Source organism: Paroedura picta, chromosome 1 (assembly GCF_049243985.1).
Source record: "Paroedura picta isolate Pp20150507F chromosome 1, Ppicta_v3.0, whole genome shotgun sequence".
Lineage (NCBI taxonomy): Eukaryota > Metazoa > Chordata > Lepidosauria > Squamata > Gekkonidae > Paroedura > Paroedura picta.
Window position 1 is genome coordinate 116174005 of NC_135369.1, and position 13982 is coordinate 116187986.

At 43.8% G+C, this 13982-nt stretch overlaps 1 protein-coding gene across 1 annotated transcript in view; it reads right to left on the minus strand.

The window, feature by feature from the left end:
* LOC143824734 (uncharacterized) overlaps nucleotides 1–13280 on the minus strand; it is a 33436-nt gene extending 20156 nt beyond the window's left edge. Inside the window, exon 1 of the mRNA XM_077312334.1 lies at nucleotides 13170–13280. Within this exon, the coding sequence (XP_077168449.1) occupies nucleotides 13170–13280 (111 nt within the window). The remainder of the gene's footprint in view (nucleotides 1–13169) is intronic.
* Nucleotides 13281–13982: the final 702 nt, after the last annotated feature.

The following is a 13982-nucleotide window of genomic DNA, read 5'->3' on the forward strand; positions in this document are numbered from 1 at the left end:
AAAAAGAAAGAAAGAAAGAAAGAAAGAAAGAAAGAAAGAAAGAAAGAAAGAAAGAAAGAAAGAAAGAAAGAAAGAACATATATCTCTCCCTTGGCTCCAGGCTGAGTTGCACCAGCCCCAGGAAAGCCACAGGAGGGAGGCAACATTATGAGGAAGCCCAAATAAACCCCATGAACAAGCAGAGGGTGAACTGAGGAAAATGACTTGTGCAAAAATGGTCAAGGATTGACTCACTGACTGTTGCTGTTGTTTCAGTGCTTAAAGCCTTATTTCCCAAGTGCTGTCTATCACAGCAGCCCTAATTAATAGAATGCCAAGGTAAATTCTAGGGTAGACTGCATTTTTTCACAAGTTGGATAGTTTTGTTATAGCCTTAGCTGATGCATGGAAGCAAGTCACACTGAAGTCCCATTTGGAGAACTTTTTTAAAAGTCTATATGGGCTTGCAGCCATAGCTACTTTCTTTGCCTGTTATTATAAATGAAATTTATAAGGGCAATAATAATTTTGTTTCCATTTGAACTTCACTGCCAAACTTGGATTCTGAGCAAAGGCAAAATGCATGAAGCTACTTTAGACTGAATCTGACCCTTAGCTCACTACAGTTGTCCACTCAGACTGGTGGGGGCTTTCAAGGGTCCCACATAGAGGTCTTTCTTATCACATATAAAAATCAAAGTGAAACTAAAATAGGGGGAACCTAAGTACTTTGTGCTTAGGTCCCATTGATACAAATGAAATACAAGTAAGTTCGAATTTCTCTGGATTGCAGCCAGCATTCATTTGGCGATTGTGATCACCGAGGGGACTGTTTCTGCTTTTCCAGTGGAGCATGTTTATTCTAGCATAATAAATGTGTTTCTCTCATAAAGCTGTACAACCCCTTCATAATTCAAATCTTGTATGCTCTAAATATTTCCTGTCCATTTGCCTCTATTACTTTATTCTTGAAACAAAAAATGATTTTTTTGGGGGGGGAGTAAACTCACTGCCTTCCTTAACACATTATGATGTCCAGGGGGAACAAAACGTGTACCACCACACCACACTGGCTCTTTAACATAATATGCCGATCAGTCCTATGCTGTTACTTTGAGTCTAAGTGAGGGACATCACTGGAGCCCACTTCTCCTGTTGCTCTACAGGCCTAGTCTCTTCCTCCAGAATGGAAATGGTCAATGATGGATCGACTGATTGACTGACTCCTGTAACTCCTGGGTGACTCCTACACCCACTTCTCTGAAGGGGCATGCCACCATTTCCACGGTTCCTCAAGTCTGAAATATATTTCAAGGGCTCCTCCATTGTCAAAAGATCGAAAAAGGCTGGTTTGTCCACTGAAATCAATGAAATAATTAGAAAGGCATGAAACTGCATAGAATTACATAGGTTACCTAGCAAACTATATTTTCTTCGGTATACAAGAGACACAATTCATCCAAAGCCAAGCTTTTTAAGACCTAGATTGTCCTGAGAAGGAAATAGTAGTTGCTAGCTTGGTGAGAGCCAGCTTGGTGTAATGCTTAAGAGCAGTGGCCTCTAATCTGGGGGACCGGGTTTGATTCCCCACTCCCCCACATGCAGCCAGCTGCATAACCTTGGTCCCATCACAGTTCAGTCAGAGCTCTCTCAGCTTCACTTTCCTCACAGCGTGACTTGTGAGGAGAGGAAGCATAAGTGATTGTAAGCTGCTTTGAGACTCGTCCAGACTGCAAAAAGCAGGATACAAAAAACAAAATCTAGCTCTTCTTAATTCAGCCATTGAAATCACTGGAAAGATTACCATGAGATCCTTAAACTCATGTTTACTCAGATGTAGCCATCAGTGATCTCAATGCAAAGCAGAAACCCTGTCTGTACCCCACCCTCCAGGGGATTTGCTGCCTCCAAACTATCCAGCACTCTTTCCTGCCATGTCCTGCAAGATCTTTTCCCCACTTTTCTTTAGAAAATTTACTCCTGCATGCATCTACCCCCCCCCCCCCAATCAGCTGACAGAATGTTTCACTTTATTTCAGTTGAGCCAGTAGAATTGCTCCAGCAGCATCCTGCCTGGCTGCTGTCTGGTAGATTTGGTTCATTTCAAGCCCTTCTGGCTGCAACAGAGAACAAGGGGCTGGCATGTCACCACTTTATCATGCTGCAGGAGAAGGAAAGAGGGTATGCATGGAACTTGGCTTAATTAGAAAATACTGGACATACAAACATGAAATATTTTCTAATTAAGCCTGCAAACAAAAAGTGAGACTGTTCTAATTTTCAAATTAACTAGGCTTGCAGCCAGAAAGAAGAAAGAGAGCATGCATCGACATTGGCATCATGGTTATAGGCATACTTAATTATGAACTTCTGGACAGTTGCAGATGACACCAAATTGGGAGGAGTTACAAATACCCCAGAAGATAGAATTCAACAATATCAGAAAGTGCTGGAAAGGTGGGCAAATGAGAACGAGATGCAATTCAACAAGAAGTGCAGAGTTTTACATCTGGGTCATAAAAATGAGAAGCATGCATACTGGATGGGAGATACACTTCTGGGTAGCAGTGTGTGTGAACGAGAATTTAGGTACTTGTGGACTGTAAGCTAAATATGAGCAGACAGTGTGATGTGGTGGTAAAGAAGGCAAATGCAATATTGGGTTGTATCAACAGACACATCACATCAGACATCATGGTGAGGAGTAATATATAAATTGAATGAATGACTGAATAAATAAAATCCCAAGATGTCATAGTCCTGCTGTATGCAGACCCCACCCGGAGTATTATGTGCAGTTCTGGAGGCCTCACTTCAAAAAGAATGTGGACAAAATTGAGAGGATTCAGAGTAGAGCAAAAAGAATGATCCAGGGGCTAGGGATCCAGTCCTATGAGAAAAGGCTGAGGGACTTGGGAATGTTCAGCCTGGAGAAGAGGTGGTTGAGAGGGAACATGACTGCTGTCTTTAAGTATTTGGAAAAGTTGTCACTTACAGTAGGGCAGGAAAAGGTTCCTATTGACAGCAGAGGATAGGATCCACAGTAATGGGTTTAAATTATGTGTAGAATAGTACCAGCTAGATATCAGGGGGAAAATCCCCACAGCCTGAATAGTTCAGCAGTGGAACTGGCTGCCCAAGGATTTAGCAAGTCCTCCTCACTGGTAGTTTATAATGGATGCTTCAGGCTGATCTTGCATTGAACAGGGGGCTGGACGACATGGCCTGTATGACTTCTTCCAACTTTATGATTCTATCATTCTACATGTCTAGTATTTTTTTCAATTTATTTTCTGGAGAAAAAAGGAAAACACTAGACTGTCCAGTTCAAAATTAGCCACATGGAGGCCATACCAAGGACTTATAGAAGCAAGCAAGCAAAGAGTTAATTATGAAGCATGCTGTTAGTGGTCAGGCCCCTCCTCACTTTGAGGGGAAGTTTACGGCAAACATCCTTCACATTGTTGGCAGCACATGTCTATTATATTGTTCTGCAATCACATAGCTGTGCTAGAAACTCATAAATGTGTGTCAGTTCTTTCAAAGGCTGACCATCAATGTCTGCACTCTTGCAGAAATGAGAAAGTATATTCTTCAGCCAGATGTCATCCTTTCCAGGAACTGCCTGGAATCCTCAGTGACATCTTCATCAGCCTGAAGCTGCTAGCTTTTCTCTCTTTTCTAGAAATAGACAACATTTGATGTCGTCAACCACAAGTTGGTGTTGCACCACCTTGCCGGGTCTGAAATTTGGGGTGCAGCCCATAAATGGCCGCTCTCCTTCCTCCTGAACTCCTTCCTCCTGGACGCAGGGGGTTGCAGTGGGGGAAGTGCAATCGCATAGCCACCACCTCCCTTGTTGGTTTCCACAAGGGCGATTCTCGCCCCCATATTCTTTAATAACTTCATTCACCCTTGGGGTTGGCTTGTCCAGAGCTTTGGCCTGAGTTGTCATCAGTATGCTGATGACACCCAGCTCTGTCTCCTGATGGATGGCCATTCCGAATCACCCCAGAAATATTTGCCAGTTGTTGGGAAGCAGTGGCACTATGACTCAGGCAAAGCTAGCTGAAACTCAACACCTTTTTGGCCCTGGCCCCCGCCTGGTGAAATAAGCTCCTAAAAGAGATAAGGGCCCTGCCAGAGCTGACTCAGTTCACAGGTCCTGTAAGATGGAGTCTTCCACCAGCCTTTTGGGTTGAGGCCAGGCTAACAGAAGAACTTGCCCCTCCTCTGGGGTCTCCTATCTGAAACATCACTCCAGGGATTTGGCAAACTGGGGGAGGGGTAGGGTAGTGGAATTAGGGGTCTGGAGGGTTATGTGGCTTTTATTGTAAGTTTTATTATTATTGTAAGCTGTTGTGGGGCAGCAGGCTGGGAGTGGCAGCCTACAAATATAATTAATAATAAAAAATAATACTTATTTGCAGGGCAATGGTACACCTAGGAATGCTACTAATCTTATCATCCCTCATAAGTGCTTTTTCCTTCCCACCTCTCCTATGGAACCCTGTTAATCATAGTTGACATACCTACCAGACCTAAACCCATTTCCTGTTCTCTAATCACAAGATCATCAAGGCGCCATTTACATTTTTGTCTTAATTCAGTCAATGTTACCATGTCTTTGTCTTTTGTCTGAGAAAGTCATCAAGGGATCACCCAGGGCAATCACAAGTATTATCTCTATCCTGGGAAACTTCCAGGACCTCATGCCATGTTTTGCCCATATCAATCAAAACCTCACTGCCTCCTAAATTTCTTTATCATACACATGCAGTCTCATCAAGCCCATTGTTCTAGGAGCTACAAAACCCAACCTTAACTTCAAGACAAATCCGGCTATTTAAGGCACATACCAGAATACCTCTGTGTGTGTCTTGGATATCCCACATATACCAGAAATGCTGGCTATCTCTGCTGTTTCTTCTTGGGCATCATTTATTTTTATGTATTTATTATTACATTTCTATCCCACCACCTCTTCAGAACTCATGGCAGCTTACAAATAAAACCATAAATCCCCCTTAAAACCCCATAATAGCAATACCTCCAACAGCATAACAAGAATGGTGGCATGATCCAGTAGTCGCTTACCACCCCAGAGAGCCAGCTTGGTGTAGTGGTTAGGAGAGTGGACTTCTAATCTGACAAGCCTGGTTTGATTCCATGCTCCCCCACATGCAACTGGCGGGGTGACCTTGAGCTCACCACAGCACTGAGAAAGCTGTTCTGACCGAGCAGTAATATCAGGGCTCTCCCCACCTTACCTACCTCACCCTACCTTGTATTGATCTTCAAAGATCAATTGTCTAATCTAAATGTCAGGGGCTCTCCAGGATCTCAAGAATAGGTATTTTATATCACTTACTACCTGATCTTCTTCACTGGACATACCAGGTACTGAACCTGTGACCTTCTGTGTTTAAAGCACAATGATTTTCCACTAAGCCACAACCCCTCGTGATTTTTAAAATTCTTCATTAGAAAAAAGCATGGTATGATTTTTTGTGCTTTCAATCACATCAGTCATTGTTGTGTCAGATATGGCCTTTGTTATTCATGTGCTTTTTCAGCCCTTGACATTAATTTAGTACCCTGCGAAATCTAGGGTCATTATACCTCCTTGGGAAATGGGAACTGCTTCACATAGAGTTAAATAAATACTCATTAAAAGATCAAATACATCTGAAGAATTCCCTCCTTACTCAACAAACATATCCTCTCAGAAGAGTTATACTAAATTGCTGGTAATTATAAGGTATCCGTGGACCACATAAGAGTCAGGTAATTAAGTGGTTCTCCCTAAAGTGAAACCTGGTGATTCAAAACTTTGCATCCCCCTAATCACTGCCTGCACCTTTTGGTGACTTCAGATGTAATTACCACCTCATAATCTACAGAACGTGCAATTACCAAGCATTTATTATATAGCTTTTCACATAACTGTAGAGCAGGGCCTAGCAATATAGACATCATTAAAAAGAACAAGTAAAGAGGATCTAAATATCTACTCTCATGTATCTATATACTATTAGAGACTTGCAACTCCCATTTGTGGGGTACCTAAATCCATGGATCAGGACCACATGGATGTAAAACAAATTTTTCAGCAAACTTGGGTAACCAGATTTGCAGAAAAATCTGAAAAGTTAAAAAATACACCAAGTTTAAAAAATTCCCTGAATAGTACAGTAGCATTCTCTGCACAAGTGCTGGGCTCAGCAGCAGCAATGACAGTTCTGGAGATCCAAGCTGGGTCCAGTGGTGATGCTACAGCCCAGGAACCCTGCTAGGCCTAGCAGTGGACACATAGCCTAGGAGCCATGCCATGTATGCCACTGGCAGTGGAACAACAAAGAAGTGATGCTGGGCCAGCTACCGGCTGTGGCACCGCCCCTACGCCTGGCAGGAAAGTGGCAGTTATCCTCCTGTGATTCTCAGGGGCCCACTTGTGTATATCATGCAACATGTAGGGGGATTACTATGTGGCCTTGCAACTAATATTTGTCTGTTGCATATTTGTATATGCAGCCTATATGGAAAATGCTGAAAATGATGTAATCCTTTAAAAATGGAAATCTGTGTGTTTTCATTCACATAAATGTAAAATTATTAAAAGCAACCAAGCTATTTGATTTAGCACGAATTTAATCAAAGACCTATGTGGATTTCCCCCCTTCTCTGCATTCTATATCATTCTTTGATCATTGTTAACGAAACCCACATGGTTGAATAATTTGCCTACCATCTTTTGGATCAGTTTTTTTTAATCTACTTAAGTCCTGTGGTTAATCTATCTTGGGTTTCTCCCGCATGGGTTTTTATTTTAATATAAAAGATTTCATAGTCTCAAAGAACTGCAGATTTAGCCTATACTGTCACTGATTATGGCCAAAGTAGCAGATCTTTTCCAAAAAAATTATTTGAGAAAATTCAATAAATACTTTAGGTGAATATCTGTCATCTTATTTTCATCTAGTAACCATTTATAAGCACTACAAATATCAGTATGTTAAAATACACTGGATCGGATCCAAAGGTGCTGTTCTGATGCCATTTCCCCTGATCCTGTCCCCAATTCCCTAATCCTGTCCTTTCCCCATCACAATGGGACATTTGATTTTTTCAAAAGAATTAGTAGTAAAATATTGAGATATTGATGAACTATTATAACACTAGGTGTAACAAGTCCTCTAAATTCCCATCTGTCATTTTTTTTAAGTAAGCCTCTTGCCTCTTTTTTCCCCCAGAGATGAAGAAGAAAATGTTTATATCCCATGTTTCCTCTTGGCGCAAGACAGGGGGTGACCACTGCTAGGAGACAGTGCAGGAAAACTGTAGGGAAGCCTGCCACACAGAAGCCCAATTAGCTGTTGCAACTCACCATGACTGCCGTTGATGCAGCAATGGGCAGGTCAATGAGGATGCAGGCACCATGCAGCCTGGCGTGCGTCCTCCTTGCCCATGGCCCACAGTGGAGCAGTTTCCGTCCCTCTCACCCTATAGTTATGTTCAAGGAGTTTGGGGTTGTGTGTTTCTTTCATCACAGCTGTGGTTTAGACAATGCAGGGGCCTGTTGGCAGGGCTCCAGTCTGCACACTGGAAGCCGTGGGATTGTGGGGGTCTCCGTAATGAGACCAGCAGGGGTATGAGCATGGCCTACCTGGCTGGGAGGCCTAGTGACCTAGGGGCACAAAATTGAGGTGGATGCCTGGTGGGCCCCGATATGGTCACCTCCCAGTGAGGGAGACAGATGACGAGGGCCTGCTCTCCTGGCTGGAATGAGGCAGGCCACAGACATCTATGGACCCTCGGGTTAAGCAGCCGGACAGCTGAGAGGTCATGCCAAGCCAGCCCCTCCTGCTTGGTGGGGAGGCATTCAATAAAAGGCTGTGGCCATTTTTATGCCAACTAAGCGAGTTGCGTCTTCATTGGCAAGTTGCCACCCTGCTAATCAATGCACATTTTTAGTCATATTTTACAAATAGTATCAACCAGCCTGTCCCATACAATTTGGACTTCTGTGTGCAGTCAGGTGAGCAGAAACCTAGACTTCTGAAACATCTGCAAGAAGCAAGGTCTCAGCTGCAGAACTTATTTTGTAGAATTATGTCCTCAGAGAGACCTGCTTTACTTGCTCTTTCTCTGGCTTTAGGGAAACAAAGAATCATCATTTAAATTAAACAAAAAAAATCCTTGAGTCATGATGCAATTGAATGTTTCTGTCTAATTTATGGCGTATGCTGTCATGGTGGAGTTGTTATTTTAATGCTGCTTTTTGAGAAGTCTTGACAGTCCCATTGGAACTAAAAGTGAGATAAACATCCTTATCCATAGTTCCTCTACATATTTGTGAAACAACCTGGGAGGCTGTCCAAATTGGAATAGGGCCAATTAGCCCTGCCCCTGCAGCTCCTGCCCTCCATCCCTGGACTCTAGCCCCTTTGCTCTCAGACGTGCCTCAGTGACTGGAACCAGCAGCAGGTAAGGGGAGAGGGCCCTGGGCAAAGGGTTGTGATGGAGGGCCTGCTAACGAGGGCCTCTTGCTCTGCTAGGTTGGGCCTGCTAACAAGGGCCTCTTGGCCTGCTAAGGAGCTCTGTCCTGGCCGTGCTAATGAGCTGGCCAGCCCCTACCTGCTCCAGCTGCGAGCTGCAGCCCAAAGCCACCCTAAACTGTCTGGCCAGAAGAGGGGACCCTTTCAAGGCCCTTTCTTAGGAATGGGCTTTGAAGCTAGTTTATATTGTCTGTATCTTTTACTGAGTGTCTGAGAGGACATAATCTTAAAATATAGTAGGATACAAACTTAAATTTGTTGTTATCAGTGCCAGAAACAAGCTGATAACTTTTTATAACACTTTATTGATTTTCATCATCAGAAATAAAGATTTGATTTTTAAATTTGTATTTGATCTCATTTGTACAACCTTTACTGATATATTCCATCATTTTCCTAGCGTTTTCAAAACAAAACTGTTTTTCTGCTTCTCAGTGCTTGAAAACAAATGTATGCTGTCTCCCTTCTCTGTTATTATTAATTGGCAAAAACAGTTTTGATGAAGAGAGAGAAGGGAAACCTCTGTCAAAATGTGTCATGCATTTGTTATCAAGGTGCTGACATTGAAACTGGAATCATGACTTTAGATCTAAAAGCTCACTTTAGGAAATGTCATGAGGGAGAGCTAAACCAATCAATAAGTAGTTTGAACGAGCCTATTGGGACATTTTGCTTGAAGTACAAGATGTCACATTCTGCATTTGCTACCATTTACTTACTTACTTACTTACTTACTTATTTATTTAATTTATATACCGCCCTCCCAGTGAGCTGGCTCAGGGTAGTGTGCATGATTTAAAACGTACACCAATAATATATTTAAAACAATACATTGAAAATTTTAAAAATTAAAAATTTAAAACTGCTCAACATTTTAAGACAGTATCAAACAGCAACAGTTGGGGTTTTGAGTTGCCTTGAGTTCTCATGGAACATTGAGAAGAAGTCAGGACGCCATAAATGGCTTCAAGCAATACTCTTTCTTGTTATGAAACGGAAGCAGAAAATGATGATCCTATTAATTCAGATGATGACCTGATGAATGACCCAGCTTGGTATAGCAGCTAGGAGTGCAGATTTCTAATCTGGCAAGCCGGGTTTAATTCTGTGCTCCTTTTCCACATGCAGCCAGCTGGGTGACCTTGGGCTCACCACAGCACTGATAAAACTATTCTGACCGAGCAGGAATATCAGGGCTCTCTCCGCCTCACTTACCTCACAGGGTGCCTGTTGTGGGGAGAGGAAAGGGAAGGTGACTGTAAGACTCCTTTGGGTAAAGAAAAGCAGCATACTATGAAATAACTTAGTGGGGGAAGCTTCAGTGGCTTCATTCCAGATCACAGTAGTTCTCTTTCACTGAGGAAAGAAGCAAGTTACCAAAAATTTATATTCAGTAGCTAGATGCTGTTAATCTTCTATGCAGGCAAACTCTGTTCTGATAGCTTCCTCATGTTTCTCAGATTGCCTCAGCAGGGTATCTGGAAACTGAAGAAAAAGAATATTCAACCTGAGCCAGCTCCAAGCACAAAGGCAGAGTGCCTGACTGCATCCTTTCTCTACTCTTCGATGGTCTTGAAAGTAGTCAGTGGGAGCAATGGGTCCTGGGTCTGGACAAAATGGGTGGAATTCAGAACCTGAGGTTTCTCAGCTCATGAGCCTGGATTTTAGACTAAATGCAGCTCCACATGGTCTCAGAGATGAGAGATTTGCATGTCATTTTCAGGCAACAAATCAATCTCCCTGGAGAAAAGGATTACGTGGGAGGGGGGACTTTCTGGCTTTGGATCCCATGGAGGTGCAGGGATGCTAGGCTCCAGGTGGGAAACAAAGAAATGCTGGGTGGCAGTAATTGTAATAACAATGTAATCCAGTAATTCAGAAACTAGTCACAGTTTCTTCCTTCAATTAAAATATTTAATTGATAGCACAGTTTGCTTGATGAACTGAGAAACTTTCAGTCTGTATGCTCTCCAGTTTAGTTCAACATCAAAGTAAATCAAAAACAGTTGTATGTTACAAACAAACATGAAAATATTGATTGGCAAAGAGTGAGTTTCTCAATTATTGCCTCCATGTTAGCTTTTTTCAACTTTTTTACCATTGAGAACCCCCTGAGACATTCTTCAAGAAACCCCACAAGTGGGATTTCCAGGTCCCAGCTGGAGGCTGGCATCCCTGTCACAGTTTAGGAATGCCAGCCTCCAGGTGAGATCTGGAGATCCCCTAGAATGAAAGATTGTCTCCAGACTGCAGAGGTCAGTTCCCCTGGAGGAAAGGCCTGCTTAGGTGGGAAACTCTCTGTGGCACTGTGCCCCAGGGAAGATTAGGGATGCCAGCCTCCAGCTGGGACTGGGGGATCCCCAGCTCCCCCTCCCATGTCCTCTGAGTTGAAAGAGGCCAGGAAGCCAGGGTAATGTACTGGGAGTGCAGTATGCTTTAAGGCTGGCTCCTCTTCCACCCAGCAACCTACTGAAACTGGTAGGAAAAGCTCATCCCTTATTAAGCACTTCCTGGCCAAGGTCTGCCTCCTGATTGAGGATATACTACCAGGAGGTGGGCCATTCCTTGCTGAGGGCCAATCAGGTAGTGGGTGAGTACTCAGTTTGGATATTATTAAGGTTTACTGATGATGTTACTGATGATTGGGTCCTGCAGGCGCCCATCTTGTCCTTCATGCTGTTTGAAATATACATGAAACTACTGGGAATGTTCATCACAGTAATAGGATAAAGGAGTCATCAATATTTGGAAGACACCCAACATTGTTTCTCCCTTTCCACTAGGTCTCTGGAAGCCCTGAACAATTTCCTAGAGAAGGTAATGAGATGGATGAGGTCCAAAACATTGAAACTCAGTCCAGACAAGGTCCAATGTGCTGCTGATCAATGACTAAACCACTCAAGAACGGAATAATTTTTCTGTCGTGGATGTAAACTGCACGGAGCTTTTATTCCAACCCCAGCGCGATTCAGTCCCTGCCCTCTACACAGAATGCGATTTCCGTTTGGATTTTGGGTGATTTTAATTTTCCTTCTGCAGCAAGAAGGATTGATCCGGAGTGCCCCTACCTTTATTGTGCGATATCTTGGAGTGCTGAATATCCTGAATAAAGAAAGCTCCGTGGTAGAGAACCTCTGATAGGCTACACCTGGTCATGTGACACGCTTGCCTTAAAGGAGAAGCCCCTAACTTCCTTCAACTTCTGTCGGTCCTGGATTTTTCCTCCCTCCTCTGCCTTTTTCGATCTTCTCCCCCCCCCCCCCCTCCAAGAAAAGAAAGAGGCTCCCTGCTTGGCTTCTGCCCCCCTTCAAGAAAAGAAAGAAAGAGCCCCCCCCCACCTTCTGAGCCTCCCTAACCATGTGCAGAAGACTTTCCTGTTTCAATGGGGAGGAGGGGGGAGAGGAAGACCCGAGTTCAAAGCGATCTGAATTCTACAGGATTGACAATGGAATAAACAAAGTAAGTGCAGACTCTGCCCTGGACAGCATTATATTCTCCATGGAAGGACAGAGTCATAGCTTAGGGATGCCACAGGACACTGGGCTACTATTGGAGCCTCAGAACTATTCAATAAGAGGCACAGTATATTCCACGGATATACCAGTGATGCCTGTTTCTTGAAAAAGTGTGATCTGCTGTGATCACATCCAATTTGACTGTGTCACACATTTTATATGAGACTCAGGCTTGTCAACTGCCTGCCCCCAATGGGTATTTTGCTACTATTGAGCTCACCTGCCTGTTGCTGCTGGTCTCAGTGGGGAAAAAGGGGACAGTCATTCAACCTCTTCAGTGTGCACAGTAATACTGGGAATGGACAGCAACCCTATCTAAAACACATTCATGTTTTTGTTTTCTGGCGGTAGGGCATGAATGGGGAAAGAGGGGGGGGCATGTGATGAAGCAGACCTCTCCCTACTAGCATGGCATTCATGTTCTGTATTTTTAATCTTTATTATGAACACACAATCATCGGGGTCCAATTACCATGGCTAGCCTATCAGAAATCTATCTGAGCATGATACCTCCATATAAAGAATCCTGAAAAGAAATCTTTTAAAATGGTTTACTGTGTGGTGTGATTTCATAGCCATGTGGGAGTCTATTTTTTAAAGTAATTTCAGGATGGGGGGGGGGGAGTTTGAGTCCCCAAAACCACTGCTGTCAGGGGATTGGTGGCTTGCATTGATTAACAAACCAAAGAGTGGCGGGGTGGATGGGACCTGCGGTTTGCCCACGCTTCCATCTTCTCCACCACCTCATCAGAAAAGGAAAAGCCATAGTGAGATGGCGGTATAATGTGAGAGGAGTCTCCCATCAGGAAGTAGCCTAATTCGCAGTCTACAATCGCATGTTTGCAAGCAGGAAGCCTCTATGCAGAAATGGTCACACTCTTCACTCCTTCCTTGCTGTCTCCTCCACTCCCTCTTCAGGTTATCTACCCTCCGCATCTTCCCTGTATCTGACCCTGACTGTCTCCCTTTCCTCTGTTTTATTCCCTCCCCCATTCCCAGTCCACCTCTCTTATCCCCTCCCCCTGAGGTTTCAAAGCCAGTCCTCCATACCCCACCCTCTCCTCAATGCCTGGCTGTTTGACCTTTCTGCCTGGCTGATCTGCTCATGTGGTCTTACCTGACCAGCCTGGGCATTCAGGACATCAGGACCAGCGTGCCAGCTACAGCCAGCTTTCCCTAGGATCCTGTTTGGCTGTGGGACTTTCCACTGCCTTCCTGGTTTCCCCATACTCCTGGAGTTCCTTGTGGGGGCTGAGTGCCACAACTCTTCTCTGTGGCCTCCCCCCTGGTGAAAGAGGGTGGTCTGAGCAGCAGTATCTGCCTTGGTCAGGGCTGGTTCATGGTGGTGGTGACTGAACCTTTGTGAATGTGGGTCTCTCCCCCCAGGTCAGTGTGTTGGCATAGACTGATGTAGGGGCTTCAGTGCTGCCCAGGGGAGTTGGAATAGCTCAGACTGCCTCATGGTTGGGTAAGGGGGTGAGGTTCCTGGAGCCCCCAAGAGAAGTCTGAGATAGCTGAGAGGAGGCCTGGAAAGGGGGGCACTAGGGATGTGGTCTGGGAGCCAAGGTATATATACAAGGTATATATATATATATATACTTGGATACAAATTAATCAGAATTAAAAAAAAATGTAGCCAGGGCTACACTACACATTATACTGTTAATCTATGATTAGATCTCTGACAGTTTCTGTAATGCTAAAAAGCAGCTTTGGAGTGAGCATTTGGTGGGCTGTGACAGAGAGTCAGGTTAACCTTTTCCATGATAAAATATCCAACCACACCCCCAAGAATAACATGCAGTTTGCTTCTGAGTTATTCTAGAAGGTACTGGGAGAATCACTTTAATGGAATAATGAGGATGAGAGTTAACACCACAAGTCTTTTTATATAAGAATTTATTTCTTTTTATTAGACACCTGTCACAAT